Source organism: Talpa occidentalis, unplaced genomic scaffold, assembly GCF_014898055.3.
Source record: "Talpa occidentalis isolate TD23 unplaced genomic scaffold, MPIMG_talOcc4v2.1 talOcc4.3, whole genome shotgun sequence".
Taxonomy (NCBI): domain Eukaryota; kingdom Metazoa; phylum Chordata; class Mammalia; order Eulipotyphla; family Talpidae; genus Talpa; species Talpa occidentalis.
Genome location: NW_023603184.1, coordinates 2397608 through 2420380, shown reverse-complemented (window position 1 = coordinate 2420380; position 22773 = coordinate 2397608). Strand labels below are relative to the sequence as shown.

At 37.4% G+C, this 22773-nt stretch overlaps 2 protein-coding genes and 1 pseudogene across 2 annotated transcripts; all 3 read right to left on the bottom strand.

The window, feature by feature from the left end:
* Positions 1–148: 148 nt before the first annotated feature.
* On the bottom strand, positions 149–1099 carry LOC119254242 (olfactory receptor 8H1-like). Its single transcript, XM_037521357.1, has one exon. The coding sequence runs from the start codon at positions 1097–1099 to the stop codon at positions 149–151; it is 951 nt and encodes a 316-aa protein (XP_037377254.1).
* A 6159-nt stretch (positions 1100–7258) lies between these two features.
* Positions 7259–8206, bottom strand: LOC119254404 (olfactory receptor 8H1-like). The gene has a single exon (XM_037521507.1). It carries the CDS (start codon positions 8204–8206, stop codon positions 7259–7261), a length of 948 nt encoding a protein of 315 aa, XP_037377404.1.
* Positions 8207–20996: 12790 nt separating this feature from the next.
* On the bottom strand, positions 20997–21944 carry LOC119254403 (olfactory receptor 8H1-like; annotated as a pseudogene).
* Between the last annotated feature and the right edge of the window lie 829 nt (positions 21945–22773).

Sequence of the window (22773 nt, the reverse complement as noted above, 5' to 3'; positions counted from 1 at the left end):
ACCATTGAACACAGCTCGGAAAGGGGATCCTATTTTTCCAACATACAAATAACAATGTAAACCAACGTTACCTGAAGAGCAAAAATATAAAGGTATAATATGGCTTGGATAAAAAGAAAAAAACATTATAAAAAAAAAATGTTCAGCATCACTGTTTCAAGTGTCTGGAGCCCTCTCTCTTCTGAAGGAGTCTAAGGACAGCATTTTTCACTTCTTTGTTGCGAAGACTATAAATAAGGGGATTCAGCATGGGGGTCACCATAGTGTAAAACACAGAAGCCACCTGATCCTTTCCCAAGGAGTAGGATGTATTTGGTTTTAAGTAACTGAAGATCATAGTGCTATAAAAGATGGTGACTGCCACCACATGCGAGCCACAGGTGGAGAAGGCTTTTCTCTTTCCTGAAGTGGATTTAATTTTCAGAATAGCAGAGAGAATGGACACATAGGAAAATGATATTGTGATTAGAGATCCCAGAATGGTACAGCCTGCATCAATGAGTATAATGAGTTCAGTGTCCTGGGTTTCAGTGCAAGACAGTGCTATAAGAGGGGATGTGTCACAGAAAAAATGATGGATTTCATGGGAGTCACAGAAGGTCAATTTTCTCATGCCAAGCAGAGTGACAAAAGAGTCTATAAAACCTATAAAATAGGACCCGAGGACAAGAGACCAGCAGCGTCTTGGGGACATGACAACAGGGTAGTGGAGAGGATTGCAGATGGCTACATAGCGATCGTAGGCCATGGATGAGAGAAGAACACATTCAGAAGCAATAAAGAATACGAAAAAGGACAGTTGAGTGAAGCAACTTGCATATGAAATTTTCTTGTTGGAGGTCAGCAAGTTATGTAAGGTTTTCGGTGAGATGACAGATGAGTAATTGAGGTCAATGAAAGACAGGTGACTGAGGAAGAAATACATGGGGGTATGAAGCTGGGCATCAAGGCTGATGAGCAGTGTCATCCCTGCATTCCCCAGAACAGTGACCAGGTATATCAGGAGAAAGAGCACAAAGAGCACCAGCTGGATGTCTTCAGCATCTGTAAATCCCAAAAGAATGAAGTCGGCCACGTTAGTGTTATTCCTTCGATGCATTCTTCTCCACTGCTTTTACCTATTGAGAAATCAGAGTTGGTACTTAATAGACAGAACATCAATAATGTTTAAGAGTTTATGAATGATGCGACATCTTTTTATTAGTTAAATGTTTTCCAGTTTATAATTATGAGTGGTTTACAGAACAGGGTGAAGAAATTGAATTTGATTGTCATATGTAGAGATGGGTAAAATTTTATTATTACTGATAGTGTAATAATCCAGATGTATTATGTAACTGGAATGAAACTTAAACTGATCTGTTTCTATTTTATAATGCATTCATTTCAAATGAAAATATTATACCAAGGCTGTGACTGTTAGCCATATTTTTTTAGATGTGGCAGAGGACATACAGTTAATAAATTTATCCTTAGTGAGAGCTATTAAATGATCATGCTCTGAGTCTACAAGATAAACTAAGCACAGAGAATTTATCAAACAAAATTCCCCATTATAATTAATTTCACCTAGCTTATAAAAAGTTACATACATCTAAACCAATAAAAGTATGTTTTAAGGCAAAAATCTAATTCTTTTTTTTTTCTAAAAATGTTTATGTTAATGAAACTTCAAATTAAAAGGACTTAAGTGGGTTGTATCAGAGTTACTAATATGCACTGATATCAGTATGAGGTCCCGGAAGATAAAATGTTTTCATAAATTGACCTTTTAAAATCAAATTTCTGCAAAATTTTTTCTGAAATTTTGTCATTGAGTTTTACCCTCATTCCATTCACTCTCTATTTCTATTTCCAGAACTACTGGCATCATTTAGAGTCTAAGGTCTAAATGACATGCGTGTGCATAACCTTCAGGATTCTTGCCATTTTATTTGATTCTAAATAAAAACCTACAATTTTAAGCCTCATACTTACTGTGAGTCAATGTCAGTGGAAAGGAAAAAAAAAACACTTCTCCAAAATTATCTGTCTTGAAATTTGTCAACCTCAAATTTTTCTCAGAGTAAAATATGAAATGCATTTGAGTAATGAATTTCTGCAATCTATGTTTTCTTTGCAATAACTTCTTTATAAATTTGTGCACATTCATTTTTTTTAATTCTGATATAAAATAAATCAACCTAGTAATTATGTTAAGATTCTGGTCAAGTGGAAATTTGCATGGTGTGATGTCTATAAAGAATATATCAGGGAGTTCTGAGACTCACAGTGTTTCTTTGTCTCTCATCCTGATATTTCTGGGCACCTCATATATGGTAAATGGTGATGATGCAAGCTTTGGTCATCCTTGTGAGACTAATTCCCAGGAGAAGTGTTTGGCCTGTTCCCAAGGAAAAACGTTCAAGGACTCATACAACTATGTTAAGTTTTCAGACAGTGTGATTATCCCTTGAGACCGCATAATGCAGAGTCTGGTTTGGGGTTGTTTTGCAGAGCTCTAAATTTTTGATTGGGGAGCTGAACAAAAAGTTTCTAGATACTTAACCATCTATTTTGAAGTCATCACAGAGAGAATTATTTATTTTCCAAGGTGAAATATTTTTCTATTTTCTATTTTATGGGATCATACTATCATCTCAAATAGTATGGACAGTAGGTATCAAAAACGTGTATTTTTCACTTTTCACCATTACAATGAAATAAATACAGAATTACACTCCCTGTCTCATAATCAAAAAGACTTTAAATAACATTTTTATAGCATCTTTTTTATTTTTGGTAGACACTTTCATATTAAGATCGTAGCCACACCTCTACCTAAGCAGTTCCCACATGTACAGGGGAATTCTATTATTCTCTGTTCTTTCTTCACTCACTCTGATATATACACCTGCACGCACGTGAACATGTGTGTGCAATACAATGTCTGAGAATATTAGTTTGTTAGGGTGATGTAACCAAATACCACAGACTGGGAGCTTAAATAATAGCAATTTATTTCTCCGTGTTCTCAATCTAGAAGCCTGAGCTCAAGATAAGTCAGGGCTGATTTCTGGCAGGTCCCTCTCCTTCACTGTAGGTAGATGTCCTCTCTTTGTATCTTCACATTGCCTTTTGCCCTCCATGATTCTATGCTGTGATCCTTTGTTCTCATGATGCCAGTCCCAATCGCATTTGATTACATCACACGCTTAAAAGCTAATTTTCAGTTAATTACCCACACAATGATCCTCTCACTGGAGTACAGAGTGAAGTACCAGGAGTTAAGTCTTCAACATATGAAATTTGGTATAAATGAATATATACATCCACACACATACATTTATTGTGTAAAAATAGGTTTAAACACAGAGTCAAGTATACATTTAAATGCATAGTATTAATCTCCATATCGCTGACTCAACTTGAATAGATGCCCATGATTGCAGGTAATATTAATTTTATAATGATTACATTTGACTAGCTTGGCAATGACCCTGTAATCCATAGAAAAACCACAGCTTGCATATTTCCATAGTATCTTCAATGAAGTCATTGGTACCCTTCTCCCCCCTTTGATTTATACATTGACATCTACCTGGAAGTTACCTGATATAGATAAAACACATTATTGCACAGCTCAACCTTTAGAGTATTGTGGGACATGACAAGAGCTCAACAAAATATAGTATTACCATTATTATATATCAATTAATAAAACACAGCTGTTTTATTTTCCATTACACAGTACATTAAATATTATTGGCATGGTGCCCAAAACTGGAATAGTATGTCCTCAATTACAACAAATTACATCTTACACAAAATATGAATGTATTAATATAACAAGGAAACTACAGCACATGCAACAACATTTTATATTGCTATAGATCATAATATGCACATGCAATATCAATATATAAATGCTTTCTAGGACACATTATAAAGAGAGTAGGGAAGTCTTAATTAGTCACGACCTAAAGCTAAGCATTTTTGACAAAAGCGTGGAATCTGTTGACCATCTCTTCCAACATAAACCAACAGGTCACGTAACTCATTGTAGAAACAGGGATAAATGAAAACAAGATGAGGGCATAGTTCATTAAAAAAAATCACAGAAACAAAAACTGTCTTTAAATATGTGAAATAACACATTGTATATCCAAGATAGTAATGATCTAAAAATGCATGTTACTGAGCAATAAATGCTTCTCAAATACTTATCTGTAGTTGCAAATAAATAGGAATAGCTATAATTATACAGTTTCGATATCATGGTAATAACAGATTTTTTAAATAACGCTGCAATGTGAGGATGGATATCATGTGCTAACCTGGAAGAGTAGTAGATAGTAGTAGAGATTAGACCCAATCACATATAATTGCTCCATGATTTACTTGGAGAAATATACATGTCATTAACATAGGAATGCACATCAATCATTATTGGATGAATGAAAACAATCTAGCCAGTAATCATAGCAAAAGTTTAAAACAAAACATTGAATATTGGAAAATGAAAACTATCTTCTTGAACACCTCTTAATTAAAATAAAATTTAAGGGGCCTCCCCGGTGGTGCAGCGGTTGAGCGCTGGGTTGCGAAGCTGCCCGCAGCCTCTGCAGTGGCGGTTCAATCCCCAGCTGCTCCCTGGCCACCGGAGGAGGGTCCCATGGCCGGTAGACCTCTCCTGCTGCCCGCTGCACCCCTCAGCAGTGTACCTATGTCCTTCTGCCTGCCCTGCTTCCCGCTCTGGCTCTGGTGAATTCTCTCACACTCCCATGCCTCTGACTGTACCCAGTGCTTGTATAAATAAACAAACAAACAAATAAATAAATAAATCTTAAAAAAATAAAATAAAATAAAATTTAAAAATTAATTTGAATAATCTTAAATAACAAAATACTCTGAAGCTAGAATTTTGTAAGGAAATTAACAATTCCAGACTACTAACAGAAAAACTGTTTTTATTAATTTAGTTAATTATTTATTTTCTTTATTGAGGTAACATTGGATTACATCATTGCATGGGATTTAGGGAAGAGTTTAAAACACCTCAGTGTATGTCACCACCCCAGCCACAAAAACTAAGCCCTATTACCCTGACCATTGCTCCCTCAGGGATTTGCTTCCACACCCATCATTTCATCCTCTGTAGTAGCCTCAGTTCTGCAGTCATATTTCTAGGCTTTATGTTTGTTGATTAGATCAATTCCTTTGTCATTTTTTATAGAAAAGTTTTAAAATTAAGAAAAACTGAACACTCTACTGACTAAAGCTTATGGGTGGCCACATAATCTGAATTTATTGTCAAAGTTTAACTTTACAACTTTGCTCCACTCAAAATGTTAAGCAAGTGAGTGAAGCATTTACTTCAAAAATTTACTTGCAAAGTATATAACAAAACTTAGAAGCAAGGGAAAAGCAACAGCTTTAAAAATTATAAAGAATTTCAATAAGTTAGCAGTGCACAGAAAGGTAAGAACTTTAAATGCTCAGCAGGTAAGACCAGTTATTTTATGGCATAGAGAGTTTTACATTGATGAGTTTACAATATGTCAAGTCCACAGCATGCTCTCTGGGAGTCTCCTAGACCAACAACACATTCTTTTCACATTGTTTCAATGACAAAGGAATTAACAATGTTTAAACTTGCAAGTGTATCAGAAAGCTGAAAAAAATAGTAAAGGGCACAGCAGAAATTAAACTCATGCTCTATATATATATACACAAATACATAACAAAAGAACAACAGACACTAAGTTGTCAGTAATTATTAGGACAATCCTCTTCCCTTCACTTTTTTTTTTTCAGTATTTCTATGTTTTCTCCAATGTTAACATATACCATTACAAAGTCCAAATTTGTGAAGCACTGCAATTTTCCTTTTCAGTTGTTGTTGTTGTTTTGGTGTTTGTCTATTAAATTACTCAAAATTAATCTACAAAAACTCAAGAAAATAGTCTTAAGAAAATTCATTGTGGGGCCTCCCTGGTGGTGCAAGGGGATAAGATACAGCCTATGAAGCTACCGGCAGCCACTGCAGAAGGAGTTTGATCCCCAGCCAGGCAGATACCCACATGTCTCTGCAGACCTCACCTGACTCCACCCTTCTCTCCTCAGCACTGTTTTTCAGTCGTTCTGCCTGTTCTGTTCCCCACTGATTCTGGTGAATACTCTCAGCCCCCTCTCTGCACCTCTGGTCTGTACCCCTGTTCTTGCATACGTAAATAATTAAATCTTAAAAAAATAAAAGAAAAATAATTGTGAATTAAAATTGAAAACATTGCAGGAATGTAAGCCTTCTTATGATAATGAAAAATTTTATTAGAAATGCTTCAAATGTTTTATATCCATCATCTGACTTCATGTTTATAAACCCTCTATATAGACCTGGGATTATCATTTATCTTTTACAGTTATAGAAACAGAGGCTCTAAGTTTCAGTGTCTTACCAGAGGGTATATAGCTGAAAGGTAAGAAGATCTAGAATCTAAATCTAAGTTTCTTGTTCCAAGGCAAGTGTTCCTAGTCACACTACTATTTTCTTCTGAATGAATGGACTCAATGCATTCTGAAAGGATTTCTATTGAGCAAACAAATAAGCTCTTCTTAGAATAAAGTGCTGAACTATACAACGGAATTGTTATGGAAAAAATGTAAAAGAAGACAACTTTCGTTTCTTATTTTGTGCATTTGTTGTCCTTAAGTTGAGACCATATCAAAGAAGTATTGCCCAAGATTACATCTGGTGAATTAAAAACTGGGTCATCAGAAACACAAGGAAATAAATAGAGTTAATGGATTTTAGCCAGACTTTAAAGAAAATCCCTACAATGAAGAAAGTAAACGGGAGCTTAAAATCTTAGCATCATGAATGGAGGGGAAAGCACTTACTGAAAATGAAATGTCAGAAGGAGTAAAACAAACACCCAGTGGTGACACTTACCTTTGTTATATTGACAAGCAAGAGAAACCATCAGAGGAAAAAACTCAAAACATATACTCAAAACTTGACTATACAACTGAGACATTCAGAGGAGTAAGAGCAGGGAGAGGGACAAGCACAAATTTGGAGGAGGCACAGTGGTCCCTGGGGGTGGCTATGGGTGCTTTGGTGGGGGGAGCACCATTGAACACAGCTGCGAAGGAGGATCCTATTTTTCCAACCTACAATAACAATGTAAACCAACGTTACCTGAAGAGCAAAAATATAAAGGTATAATATGGCTTGGATAAAAAGAAAAAAACATTATATAAAAAATGTTCAGCATCACTATTTCAAGTGTCTGGAGCCCTCTCTCTTCTGAAGGAGTCTAAGGACAGCATTTTTCACTTCTTTGTTACGAAGACTGTAAATGAGGGGATTCAGCATGGGGGTCACCATAGTGTAAAACACAGAAGCCACCTGATCCTTTCCCAAGGAGTAGGATGTATTTGGTTTTAAGTAACTGAAGATCATAGTGCTATAAAAGATGGTGACTGCCACCACATGCGAGCCACAGGTGGAGAAGGCTTTTCTCTTTCCTGAAGTGGATTTAATTTTCAGGATAGCAGAGAGAATGGACACATAGGAAAATGATACTGTGATTAGAGATCCCAGAATGGTACAGCCTGCATCAATGCTTATAATGAGTTCACTGTCCTGGGTTTCAGTGCAAGACAGTGCTATAAGAGGGGATGTGTCACAGAAAAAATGATGGATTTCATGGGAGTCGCAGAAGGTCAATTTTCTCATGCCAAGCAGAGTGACAAAAGAGTCTATAAAACCTATAAAATAGGACCCGAGGACAAGGGACCAGCAGCGTCTTGGGGACATGACAACAGGGTAGTGGAGAGGATTGCAGATGGCTACATAGCGATCATAGGCCATGCAGGAGAGAAGAATACATTCGGAAGCAACAAAGAATACGAAAAAGGACAGTTGAGTGAAGCAAGTTGCATATGAAATCTTCTTGTTGGAGGTCAGCAAGTTATGTAAGGTTTTCGGTGAGATGACAGATGAGTAATTGAGGTCAATGAAAGACAGGTGACTGAGGAAGAAATACATGGGAGTATGAAGCTGGGCCTCAAGGCGGATGAGCAGTATCATCCCTGCATTCCCCAGCACAGTGACCAGGTATATCAGGAGAAAGAGCACAAAGAGCACCAGCTGGATGCCTTCAGCATCTGTAAATCCCAAAAGAATGAAGTCGGCCACGTTTGTGTTATTCCTTCGATGCATTGTTCTCCACTGCTTTTACCTATTGAGAAATCAGAGTTGGTACTTAATATATAGAACATCAATAAGGTTTATGAGTCTATGAATGATGTGGCATCTGTTTATTAACTAAATGTTTTCCAGTTTATAATTATGAGTGGTTTACAGAACAGGGTGAAGAAATTGAATTTGATTGTCATATGTAGAAATGAGTCAAATTTGATTATTATTGATAGTGTAATAATCCAGATGTATTATGTAACTGGAATGAAACTTAAACTGATCTGTTTCTATTTTATAATGCATTCATTTCAAATGAAAATATTATACAAAGGCTGTGACTGTTAGCCAAATTTTTTTTAGATGTGGCAGAGGACATACAGTTAATAAATTTATCCTTAGTGAGAGCTATTAAATGATCATGCTCTGAGTCTACAAGATAAACTAAGCACAGAGAATTTATCAAATACAAAATTCCCCATTATAATTAATTTCACCAAGCTTATAAAAATTACATACATCTAAACCAATAAAAGTATGTTTTAAGGCAAAAATCTAATACTTATTTTTTCTAAAAATGTTTATGTTAATGAAACTTCAAATTAAAAGGAATTAAGTGGGGTGTATCAGAGTTACTAATATGCACTGATATCAGTATGAGGTCCCGGAAGATAAAATGTTTTCATAAATTGACCTTGTAAAATAAAAAAAAAAAATAAATAAATAAATAAAAAATAAAATCAAATTTCTGCAAAATTATTTCTGAAATTTTGTCATTGAGTTTTGCCCTCATTCCATTCACTCTCTATTTCTATTTCCAGAACTACTGGCATCATTTAGAGTCTAAGGTCTAAATGACATGCGTGTGCATAATCTTCAGGATTCTTGACATTTTATTTGATTCTAAATAAAAACCTACAATTTTAAGCATCATACTTACTGTGAGTCAACGTCAGTGGAAAGGAAAAAAAAAAAAACCTTCTCCAAAATTATCTGCCTTGAAATTTGTCAACCTCAAATTTTTCTCAGAGTAAAATATGAAATGCCTGTGAGTAATGAATTTCTGCAATCTATGTTTTCTTTGCAATAACTTCTTTATAAATTTTTGCACATTCATTTTTTTTTAATTCTGATATAAAATAAATCAACCTAGTAATTTTGTTAAGATTCTGGTCAAGTGGAAATTTGCCTGGTGTGATGTCTATAAAGATATATCAGGGAGATCTGAGACTCACATAGTTGCTTTGTCTCTCATCCTGATATTTCTGGGCACCTCATATATGGCAAATGGTGATGATGCAAGCGTTGGTCATCCTTGTGAGACTAATTCCCAGGAGAAGTGTTTGGCCTGTTCCCAAGGAAAAACGTTCAAGGACTCATACAACTATGTTACGTTTTCAGACACAGTGATTCTCCCTTGAGACCGCATATTGCAGAGCCTGGTTTGGTGTTGTTTTGCAGAGCTCTAATTTTTGATTGGGGAGCTGAACAAAAAGTTTCTAGATACTTAACCATCTATTTTGAAGTCATCACAGAGGGAATGATTTATTTTCCAAGGTGAAATATTTGTCTATTTTTCTATTTTATGAGATCATACTATCATCTCAAATAGTATGGACAGTAGGTATCAAAAAGTGTATTTTTCACTTTTCACCATTACAATGAAATAAATACAGAATTAAACTCCCTGTCTCATAATCAAAAAAGACTTTAAAAAACTTTTTTGTAGCATCTTTTTTTATTTTTGGTAGACACTTTCATATTAAGATCGTAGCCACACCTCTAACTAAGCAGTTCCCACACGTACAGGGGAATTCTATTATTCTCTGTACTTTCTTCACTCATTCTGATATATATACCTGCACACACATTAACACACATGCACAATATGATGTCTGAGAATATTAGTTTGCTAGGGTAATGTAACCAAATACCACAGACTGGGAGCTTAAATAACAGCCATTTATTTCTCCATGTTCTCAATCTAGAAGCCTGAGCTCATGATAAGTCAGGGCTGATTTCTGGCAGGTCCCTCTCCTTCACTGTAGGTAGATGTCCTCTCTTTGTCTCTTCACATTGCCATTTGCCCTCCGTGTTTCTATGCTGTGATCCTTTGTTCTCATGATGCCAGTCCCAGTCCCATTTGATTACATCACACCCTTAAAAGCTAATTTTCAGTTAATTACCCACACAATGATCCTCTCACTGGAGTACAGAGTGAAGTACCAGGAGTTAAGTCTTCAACATATGAAATTTGGTATAAATGAATATATACATCCACACACATACATTTATTGTGTAAAAATAGGTTTAAACACAGAGTCACGCATACATTTAAATGCATAGTATTAATCTCCATATCTCTGACTCAACTTGAATAGATGCCCATGATTGCAGGTAATATTAATTTTATAATGATTACATTTGACTAGCTTGGCAATGACCCTGTAACCCATAGCAAAACCACAGCTTGCTTATTTCCATAGTATCTTCAATGAAGTCATCGGTACCCTTCTTCCCCCTTTGATTTATACATTGACATCTACCTGGAAGTTACCTGATATAGTAAAACACGTTAATGCACAGCTCAACCTTTAGAGTATTGTGGGACATGATAAGAGCTCAACGAAATATAGTATTACCATTATTATATATCAATTAATAAAACACAGCTGTTTTATTTTCCATTACACAGTACATTAAATATTATTGGCATGGTGCCCAAAACTGGAATAGTATGTCCTCAGTTAAAACAAATTACATCTTACACAAATATGAATGTATTAATATAACAAGGAAATTACAGCACATGCAACAACCTTTTATATTGCTATAGATCATATTATGCACATGCAATATCAATATATAAATGCTTTCTAGGACACATTATAAAGAGAGTAGGGAAGTCTTAATTAGTCACGACCTAAAGCTAAGCATTTTTGACAAAAGTGTAGAATCTGTTGACCATCTCTTCCAACATAAACCAACAGGTCACGTTACTCATTGTAGAAACAGAGATAAATGAAAGCAAGCTGAGGGCACAGTTCATTAAAAAAAATAACAGAAACAAAAGCTGTCTATAAATAAGTGAAATGACACATTGCATATCCAATAGAGTAATGATCTAAAAATGCATGTTACTAAGCAATAAATGCTTCTCAAATACTTATCTGTAGTTGCAAATAAATAGGAATAGCTATAATTATACAGTTTCGATATCATGGTAATAACAGATTTTTTAAATAGCGCTGCAATGTGAGGATGGATATCATGTGCTAACCTGGAAGAGTAGTAGATAGTAGTAGTGACTAGAGCAATCACATATAATTGCTCCATGATTTACTTGAAGAAATATACATGTCATTAATATAAGAATGCACATCAATCATTATTGGATGAATGAAAACAATCTAGCTAGTAATCATAGCAAGAGTTTAAAACAAAACATTGAATATTGGAAAATGAAAACTATCTTCTTGAACACCTCTTAATTAAAATAAAATTTACGGGGCCTCCCCGGTGGCGCAGCGGTTGAGCGCTGGGTTGCGAAGCTGCCCGCAACTTCTGCAGCGCCAGTTCGATCCCCAGCTGCTCCCTGGCCACCGGAGGAGGGTCCCACATGGCCCGCAGACTTCTCCTGCTGCCCGCTGCTCCCCTCAGCAGTGATACTTAGGTCCTTCTGCCTGCCCTGCTCCCCGCTCTGGCTCTGGTGAATTCTCTCACCCTCCCATGCCTCTGACTGTACCCAGTGCTTATATAAATAAACAAACAAGTAAATAAATAAATCTTTAAAAAAATTTAAAAATTAATTTGAATAACCTTAAATAACAAAATACTCTGAAGATAGAATTTTGTAAGGAAATTAACAATTCCAGACTACTAACAGAGACACTGTTTTTTATTAATTTAGTTAATTATTTATTTTCTTTATTGCGGTAACATTGGATTACATCATTGCATGGGATTTAGGGAAGAGTTTAAAACTCCTCAGTGTATGTCACCACCCCGCCCCAACAACTAAGCCCTATTACTCTGAACTTTGCTCCTCAGGAATTTGCTTCCACACCCATCATCTCATCCTCTGTAGTAGCCTCAGTTCTGCAGTCATATTTCTAGGCTTTATGTTTGTTGATTTGATCAATTTCTTTGTCATTTTTTATAGAAAATTTTAAAATTAAGAAAAACCAAACACTCTACTGACTAAAGCTTATGGGTGGCCACGTAATCTGAATTTATTGTCAATGTTTAACTTCACAACTTTTCTCCACTCAAAATATTAAGCAAGTGAGTGAAGCATTTACTTCAAAATTTGCTTGCAAATTATATAACAAAACTTAGAAAGCAAGGGAAAAGCAACAGCTTTAAAAATTATAAAGTATTTCAATAAGTTAGCAGTGACTAAAGTGATTAACATGTCACAGAAAGGTAAGAACTTTATTTTTTTTATTTTAATAATTAATTTTATTTTTATATTCCCATACAATTGCAGCACCCCATTCTGACCCCAATCTCTCCCCTCCCACCCCCGCCCCTTAAAAGTGTCTCTGGTTCATAGTTTTTTGTTGATTTTGATTTTCACTTTCTTATAATTATTCGTTTTCCTGGTCCCTTATTTAAGTTTTCTAGATTCCTGCTATGAGTGAGACCATCCGGTATTTTTCTTTTTCTTTTTGGCTTATTTCGCTGAGCATGATCCCTTCCAGTGCCATCCATGTTGCTGCAAATTGCATGTGTTTATCTTTTTTGAATGCTGAGTAATATTCCATGGTGTATATGTACCACATCTTCTTGATCCAGTCATCTATTTTTGGGCATTTGGGTTGTTTCCAAAGCTTAGCTATTGTAACAGTGCTGCTATAAACATAGGGGTGCAGGTGTTCTTTGGAATTGATGTTTCTGTGTCCTTTGGGTAAATAGCTAGGAGTGGAATTGCTGGATCATATGGAAGCTCTATGTTTAGTAGGTCCAGAAATCTCCACACAGCTCTCCATAGTGGTTGGACCAGTTTGCACTCCCACCAACAGTGCAGAAGATTTCCTTTTTCTCCACACCCTCGCCAACATTTGTTGTTGCTAGATTTTTAATATGTGCCATTCTCACTGGTGTAAGATGGTATCTCATGGTAGTTTTGATTTGCATTTCCCTGATGACAAGTGATGTTGAACATTTTTTCATGTGCCTGTTGGCCATTTTCATTTCCTCTTCAGAGAAGTTTCTTTTTAGCTCTTCTGCCCATTTTTTGACTGGATTATTTTCTTTGTTGTTGTTGAGTCTCATCAGCTCTTTGCAGATTTTTGTGATCAGTCCTTTATCATTAGTGTTGGGTGCAAAAATGTTCTCCCAGTTGGTGGGGTTTCTCTTTGTTTTTGTTATTGTCTCTTTTGCTGTGCAGAAGCTCTTTAATTTGATGTAGTCCCAGCTGTTTATCTTTGCCTTCACTATCACTGCTTTGGGTGATGTGTCTGTAAAGATGTCTTTGATGTGCAAATCACGTAGTGTTTCGCCTATATTTCCTTCTATATATTTTATGGTTTCAGGTCTTATGTCTAGTTCTTTAATCCATTTTGAGTTGATTTTTGTGTATGGTGTGAGGTAGTGGTCAAGCTTCATTCTTTTGCATGTAGCGACCCAGTTTTCCCAGCACCATTTATTGAACAAACTTTCTTTGCTCCAATGCATATTCTTTGCTCCTTTGTCAAAGATTAGTTGACCATAAATCTGTCAGTTTATTTCTGGATTGTCTATTTGATTCCATTGGTCTGTATGTCTGTTCTTGTTCCAATACCATGCAGTTTTGATGATTATGGCTTTGTAGTAGAGTTTGAAGTCTGGGAGTGTGATGCCTCCATTCCCTTCTTTTTTTTTCAGGAGAGCTTTGGCTATTCGGGGTTTTTTTGTGATTCCATATGAATTTCATCAATAATTGTTCTATTTCTTTGAAGAATGACATTGAAATTTTGATTGGAATAGCATTGAATCTGTATATTGCTTTTGGGAGGATGGCCATTTTAGTAATGTTTATTCTTCCAATCCATGAGCAGGGGATGTCTTTCCATTTCTTTGTGTCTTCTTCTATTTCTTTTAACAGTGTTTTATAGTTTTCTTTGTATAGGTCCATTACCTCTTTTGTTAGATTTATTCCCAAATATTTGATTTTTTTTGTTTCAATAAAAAAAGGGATGGTTTTTTGATTTCTTCTTCTTCAGATTTATTGTTTGTGTATAGGAAGGCTACTGACTTTTGCGTGTTGATTTTGTATTCTGCCACTTTACTGAACTGATTGATGAGTTGAATTAGTTTTTCTGTGGACTTTTTGGGGTTCTCTATGTATATTATCATATCATCTGCAAATAGTGATAGTTTGACTTCTTCTTTTCCTATTTGGTTTCCTTGGATGTCTTTCTCTTGTCTTATTGCTCTGGCTAGGACTTCCTGTATTATATTGAAAAGCAGTGGTGAGAGTGGACATCCTTGTCTTGTTCCAGATCTTAATGGAATTGCTTTCAGCTTTTCACCATTGAGAATGATACTGGCTGTTGGCTTGTCATAGATGGCCTTTATGATGTTGAGGTATGTTCCTTGTATCCCAAGAATTTCAAGGGCTTTTATCATGAATGGGTGTTGCACTTTGTCGAAAGCTTTCTCAGCATCTATTGATATTATCATATGGTTTTTTATATTTCTTTTTGTTGATGTGTTGGATAACGTTGATTGATTTTTGGATGTTAATCCATCCTTGTGTCCCTGGAATGAATCCTACTTGGTCGTGGTGAATTATCTTTGGATACATTGTTGGATTCTGATAGCTAAAATTTTATTGAGGATTTTTGCATCAGTGTTCATTAGGGAGATTGGCCTGTAGTTTTCCTTTTTTGTGTTGTCCTTGTTCGGTTTTGGTATTAGTGTAATGTTGGCTTCATAGACCGTGTTTGGTATTGTCCCTTCCTTCTCAATTTTTGGAAGAGTTTGTGAAGGATAGGCACTAATTCGTCTCTGAATGTTTGGTAGAATTCATTTGTAAATCCATCAGGTCCTGGGCTTTTGTTTTTGGGGAGGTTTTTGATTACCATTTCAATTTTGCTGCTTGTAATTGGTCTGATTAGGTGTTCTATTTCTTCTTTATCTAGCTTTGGGTGATTGTAGAGTTGTAGGAATTTGTCCATCTCCTCTAGATTGTTAAACTTGTTTCCATATAACTGTTCATAGTAGTTACTGATTATTCTTTTGATTTCTGCTGTGTCCGTTGTGATTTCTCCTCTTTCATTGATGATCCTGTTTATTTGTGCTTTCTCCCTTTTTTCCTTTGTGAGCCTGGCTAGGGGTTTGTCTATTTTATTGATTTTTTCAAAGAACCAGCTCTTGGTTTCATTGATCTTTTGGATTGTTTTTTTAGTTTCAATTTCATTTATTTCTGCTTTTGTTTTTATTATTTCTTTTCTTCTACTGGTTTTGGGGTTTTTTTGTTGTTCTTTTTCTAGATCTTTGAGCTTCGAGATTAGGTTGTTTCTTTGAGTTCTTTCTTGTTTCTTGATGTGAGCTTCTATTGCTATATATTTTCCTCTTATTACTGCTTTTGCTGCATCCCATACATTTAGGATATTGGTGTCCTCCTTGTCGTTCAATTCAAAGAATTTTTTAATTTCTTCTTTGATCTCCTCATTAGTCCAGTGGTCTTCCAGTAGTGTGGTTTTTAATCTCCATGAGGTAGGAAAGTTCCTTGCCTTCTTTTTATGGTTTATTTCTAGTTTGATACCTTCATGGTCAGAAAAGATGGTTGATATGATTTCAATCTTGGTGTATCTGTTGATGTTTGTCTTGTGCCCCAGTATGTGATCGATCCTGGAGAATGATCCGTGTGTGCTTGAGAAAAATGTGTACTCCATTTTTTTGGGGTTTAGTGTTCTATAGATGTCTGTTAAGCCCAATTGCTCTAGGTCCTTATTTAGAGCTTTGGTTTCTTTACTTATTTTTTTGTCTTGTTGATCTATCCATTGTTGATAGTGGTGTGTTGAAGTCTCCCACTACGTATGTGTTTTCTCTGATGTCTGTTTTCAGAGAGGACAACAGTTGTCTGATATATTTTGGTGCTCCTTCTTTTGGTGAGTATATGTTAATGAGTGTTTTTCTTCTTGAAGTATTGTCCCCTTGATCATAATGTAGTGACCATTGGGGTCTCTTTTTATCTTTTTGAGTTTGAAATCTGTTTTATCTGATATAAGTATAGCTGTTCCTGCTTTCTTTTTTGGTCATTTGCTTGTAGGATTGTTTTCCATCCTTTAACTTTGAGCCTATTTTTATCTTTTGTAGCTAATGTGTTTCCTGGAGACAGCAAAGGTTGGGTTTTGTTTCTTAATCCAGGCTGCAACTCTGTGTCTTTTTATTGAAGAGTTTAGTCCATTTACATTTAGAGTTAATATTGATATGTTAGCATCTGTATTTGCCATTGTGTTTGTCTTTCCTTTGATTTTATTTATTTATTCTTTTAATAACTTTTTTTTTTGGCCTTCTTTCATTGTTATTCGTCCCTCTGAGGTTCTGACTTTAGGACTCCTTGTAGTATTTTTTGGAGTGAGTGTTTAGTTGTAATGAAATTCCGGAGTTTCTGTTTGTCTGGGAAGGTCCATATTCTTTCTTCAAAGATGAAGGAGAGCTTTGTGGGATAGAGAATTCTTGGTTGGCATCTGTTTTCTTGGAGTCTGTTGACTATGTCCCTCCACTCTCTCCTTGCCCGTAGTGTTTCTTCGGAGAAGTCTGATGTCAGCCTGATTGGCTTTCCTTTGAATGTTATCTGTTTCTTCCCTCTTGCCAGCTTCATTATTTTTTCCTTGTCCTGGATTCTTGGGAGCTTTACTATTATGTGTCTTGCTGTATTTTTCCTTTGTCGTGGAAGTTTGGTGTTCTTCTTGCTTCTTGTATATCAATTTTCAGCTCCTTCTTCACATTTGGGAAGTTCTCTTCAATTATCTCTTTGAATATTTTCTCTGTTCCTACATCTCTCTCCTCTCCTTCTGGTATTCCTATAACTCTTATATTTCCTTTCCTCATGGAGTCAGATAGTTCCCGAAGTCTTTCTTCGTTCTTTTTCCTTCGTACTTCTCTTTCCTTTTCTGTTTTGGTTCTTTTTATTTCTGTGTCTTCAAGATTACTTATTTGTTCTTCCATTTCATCTATTCTGCTTTCATTGCTTTTCCCAGAATTCTTTAGTTCTTCCATTAATTCTTTGATCTCCTGCATTTCTTTTACTTCCCTCTTTAGGGACTCAATTTCATTCTTCTGACCATTGTTTTCCCTCTCTAGGGACTCAATTGCATTCTTCTGATCGTTGATTATTTTTCCCTTATCATTGTTTTCCTTTATGACTTCTGTCAGTTTTTTAATCACGGCAATTTTAAATTCTCTTTCTGGAAGGCTCAGAAGTTCTTCCAAGTTACTGTCGTTGCAATCTGGGGGCTGCTTTTCTTTTTGTGGTGTGCTTTTTCCCTGGGGAGTTGCTAGGTTGCGTGTGTTTCTTCTCCTCCCTACTGTCTGTTTTCTAATTTGCCGTATGCGTTGGGACACTGTGTAGTTGGGACTTGTCAGCATCTTGGGTGAGCTTCTCTGCTCTCCTCTGGTTCCTCCAGGAGTCATCTGTCAGTTTCAAGCAGTCTTTACTGGAGAAAGGTCCCTGTTCTAAAATGCCGATGTGGGGACACACTCCCCTGTGCGCCTGGTCTGCCCCAGCGGTGGGTTCCTGCTCCCCCTCTGGGCTTGGACTGCAGGCCAGATGGGGTCTGGCGTGGGCGAACTTCCCCCGCTCACCTCTGGCTCCTGAGGAAGCCTTCTGCAGGTAGTCTTTACTGAAGAAATGTCCCTGTTGTAAGATGGTGATGTGGGACACACTCCCTGCACGTCCGGTCTCAGGCACACTCTTCTGCGCGCCTGGTCTGCCCCGGCTGTGGGTGCTCGCTCCCCCTGTGGGCTCAGACTACTGGTCGGAAGGGGCCCGGCGTGGGCTAACTACCCAGCTGGCCACTGGCTCCTCTAGGTGCCTCTGCTGGCTTCAAGTCGCTAGGTGGCGCCAGAGATCTCTCCTGGAGCCCTTGGGGAGCTGATTTTCCACCCCGTGGGACAGGGAATAGAGCGGGAATGGTAGGGTAAACCTCAACGGCTTTGGGGTGCTGTGTCTGCCTTGTGCCCCACCGTCGTGGGGAACCCACGCCCCTAATTTCGTGTCCCGGGTGTCAGTTCCAAAGCCCTCAGTTCCAGGATGCGGGCTGTAGCCCAGTTCAGTGGAGCGGGAATGGCGCCTTTTGAATCCTGCTCCTGTGCCTGGGCGCCTGGTTCCTGCTCACTCAGTGAGGGCCTCCGCGCGTCTCCCCACAAGTCTAGGTCGCAGGCGCAGGGACCTGGGCAGCTGCGATCTGGATCCGCGTTTGCTTTCCAACTGCACTGCTTTTCCGTGCGCGATCCCGATTCCGATCCGCACTTGGTTTTCCAGCGCGCCGCTTTTCCGCGCAATCCTGACCGCGCTCCACGCCTGCTTCTCCAGCGCGCTGCCTTTCCGTGCAGGCTTACTGGGCAGCCGGGGCTGTGTGCTGGTGCTGGTCTCCTCCTGGGCGGGGTCTCTCTTTAATGGCGCCCGGAGCTCACCTCCGCGGCGGATCCTGCAGGGTTCTCCACAGCTCCCGTTCACGGGGTGTGGTGGCTGCAATAGTTCCTTTCCACTCCCAGTCCCGCTTGCTGCGTCCTTTGTTCTTGTTGGCCGTTTTGGTTTGTTGTTTTCCTCCTCTCTGCCGGTCGGAGAGTGCCGCCTCTGTGGGCGGGGGAGGGGAGCAGGGTTCTGCGCTTTCCTCCCTTCTGGTCCTCTTTTATGGCCACTTTCTTCTTCGGGCAGTTTGCTGGCGTCACCCGTTTATCTTCCGTGTCCCGGTTCTCACTGGGACCTGCCGCTTTTCCTCCCTATTAACTTTTTTTAATGGGAGATCTTACTCGCAGCGTCTCCTCGCCGCCATGTTGCTCCGCCCCCTTTCCAGGTAAGAACTTTAAATGCTCAGCAGGTAAGACCAGTTCTTTTTGACATAGAGAGTTTTAGATTGATGAGTTTACAATATGTCAAGTCCACAGCATGCTCTCTGGGAGTCTCCTAGACCAACAACACATTCTTTTCACATTGTTTCAATGACAAAGGAATTAACAAAGTTTAAACTTGCAAATGTATCAGAAAGCTGAAAAAACAGTAAAGGACACAGCAGAAATTAAACTCATGCTTACAATATATATACCCAAAAAAACATAACAAAAGAACAACAGACACTAAGCTGTCAGTAATTATTAGGACAATCCTCTTTCCTTCAATTTTTTTTCAGTATTTTATGTTTTCTGCAATGTTAACATATACTATTACAAAGTCCAAATTAGAGAAGCACTGCAATTTTCCTTTTCAGTTGTTGTTGTTGTTGTTGTTGTTGTTGTTGTTGTTGTTGTTTTGTTGTTTGTCTATTAAATTAATCAATATTAATCTACAAAAACTCAAGCGAATAGCATTAAGAAAATTCATTGTAGGGCCTCCCTGGTGGTGCAAGGGGATAAGATACAGCCTATGAAGCTCTCTGCAGTCAATGCAGAAGGAATTTGATCCCCAGCCAGGCAGATACCCACATGGCTCTGCAGACCTCACCTGACTCCACCCTTCTCTCCTCAGCACTGTTTTTCAGATGTTCTGCCTGTTCTGTTCCCCACTCTGTTTCTGGTGAATCATCTCACCCGCCTATCTCTACCTCTAGCCTGTACCCCAGTTCTTGCATACGTAAATATATAAATCTTTAAAAAAAAAGAAAATCATTTTGAATTAAAATTGAAAACATTGCAGGAATGTAAGCCTTCTTGTGATAACGAAAAATTTTATTAGAAATGCTTCAAACGTTTTATATCCATCATCTGACTTCATGTTTATAAACCCTCTATACAGACCTGGGATTATCATTTATCTTTTACAGTTATAGAAACAGAGGCTCTAATTTCAGTGACTTACAGAGGGTATATAGCTAAAAGGTGAGAAGATCTGGAATCTAAATCTAAGTTTCTTGTTCCAAGGCAAATGTTCATAGTCACACTACTATATTCTTCTGAATGAATGGACTCAATGCATTCTGAAATGATTTCTATTGTCAAACAAATAAGCTCTTTTTAGAATAAAGTGCTGAACTATTCAAGGGAATTGTGGAAAAAATGTAAAAGAAGACAACTTTCTTTTCTTATTTTGTGCTTTTGTTGTCCTTAAATTGAGACCATATAAAGAAGTATTGCCCAAGATTACATCTGGTAAATTAAAAACTGGTTCATCAGAAACACAAGGAAATAAATAGAGTTAATGGATTTTAGCTAGATTTTAAAGAAAACACCTACAGTGAAGAAAGTAAAAGGGAGCTTAAAAGCTTAGCAACATGAATGGAGGAGAAATGAAATGTCAGAAGGAGTAAAACAAACACCCTGTGGTGACACTTACCTTTGTTATATTGACAAGCAAGAGAAACAATCAAAGGGCAAAACTGAAAACATATACCTTAAAACTTGACTATACAACTGAGACATTCAGAGGAGTAAGAGCAGGGAGAGGGGCAAGCATGAATTTGGAGGAGGCACAGTGGTCCATTGGGGTCAACCATGGGTGCTTTGTTGGGGGGAGCACCATTGAACACAGCTGGGAAGGGGGATCCTATTTTTCCAACATACAAATAACAATGTAAACCAACGTTACCTGAAGAGCAAAAATATAAAGGTATAATATGACTGGGAGAAAAAGAAAAAAACATTATATAAAACATGTTCAGCATCACTATTTCAAGTGTCTGGAGCCCTCTCTCTTCTGAAGGAGTCTAAGGACAGCATTTTTCACTTCTTTGTTGCGAAGACTATAAATGAGGGGATTCAGCATGGGGATAACAATAGTGTAAAACACAGAAGCCACCTGATCCTTTCCCAAGGAGTAGGATGTATTTGGTTTTAAGTAACTGAAGATCATAGTGCTATAAAAGATGGTGACTGCACCACATGCGAGCCACAAGTGGAGAAGGCTTTTCTCTTTCCTGAAGTGGATTTAATTTTCAGGATAGCAGAGAGAATGGACACATAGGAAAATAATACTGTGAATAGAGATCCCACAATGATAATGCCTGCTTCAATGAGTATAATGAGTTCACTGTCCTGGGTTTCAGTGCAAGACAGTGCTATAAGAGGGGATGTGTCACAGAAAAAATGATGGATTTCATGGGAGTCACAGAAGGTCAATTTTCTCATGCCAAGCAGAGTGATGAAAAAGTCTATAAAACCTGTAAAATAGGACCCGAGGACAAGGGACCAGAAGCGTCTTGGGGACATGACAACGGGGTAGTGGAGAGGATTGCAGATGGCTACATAGCGATCATAGGCCATGCAGGAGAGAAGAATACATTCGGAAGCAACAAAGAATACGAAAAAGGACAGTTGAGTGAAGCAAGTTGCATATGAAATCTTCTTGTTGGAGGTCAGCAAGTTTATGTAAGGCTTTAGGTGAGATGACAGATGAGTAATAGAGGTCAATGAAAGACAGGTGACTGAGGAAGAAATACATGGGGGTATGAAGCTGGGCCTCAAGGCAGATGAGCAGTATCATCCCTGCATTCCCCAGCACGGTGACCAGGTATATCAGGAGAAAGAGCACAAATAGCACCAGCTGGATGTCTTCAGCATCTGTAAATCCCTAAAGGATGAAGTCAGCCATGTTTGTGTTATTCCTTCTATGCATTCTTTTCCACTGCTTTTACCTATTGCGAAATCGGAGTTGGTACTTAATAGATAGAACATCAATAAGGTTTAAGAGCCTATGAATGATGTGGCATCTGTTTATTAGTTAAACGTTTTCCCGTTTATATTTATGAGTGGTTTACAGAACAGGGTGAAGAAATTGAATTTGATTGTCATATGTAGAAATGGGTAAAATTCGATTGTTATTGATAGTGTAATAATCCAGATGTATTATGTAACTAGAATGAAACTTACACTGTTCTGTTTCTATTTTATAATGCATTCATTTCAAATGAAAATATTATGCAATTGGTGTGACTTTTAGCCAAAATTTTTTAGATGAGGCAGAGGACATACTGTTAATGTATTTATCCTTAGTGAGAGCTATTAAATGATTATGCTCTGAGTCTACAAGATAAACTAAGCACAGAGAATTTATCAAATACACAATTCGCCATTATAATTAATTTCACCAAGCTTACAAATATTACATACATCTAAACCAATAAAAGTATGTTTTAAGGAAAAATCTAATACTTATTTTTTTCTAAAAATGTTTATGTTAATGAAACTTCAAATTAAAAGGACTTATGTGGGGTGTATGAGAGTTACTAATATGCACAGATATCAGCATGAGGTCCCAGAAGATAAAATGTTTTCATAAATTAACCTTTTAAAATCAAATTTCTGCAAAGTTGTTTCTGAAATTGTGTCATTGAGTTTTACCCTCATTCCATTCACTCTCTATTTCTATTTTCAGAACTACTGGCATCATTTAGAGTCCTTCAGGATTCTTGCCATTTTATTTGATTCTAAATAAAAACCTACAA

Coding starts and splice junctions, on each gene's coding strand:
- LOC119254404 (XM_037521507.1), bottom strand. CDS start 8,206: ATGCATCGAAGGAATAACACAAACGTGGCCGACTTCATTCTTTTGGGA.
- LOC119254242 (XM_037521357.1), bottom strand. CDS start 1,099: ATGCATCGAAGGAATAACACTAACGTGGCCGACTTCATTCTTTTGGGA.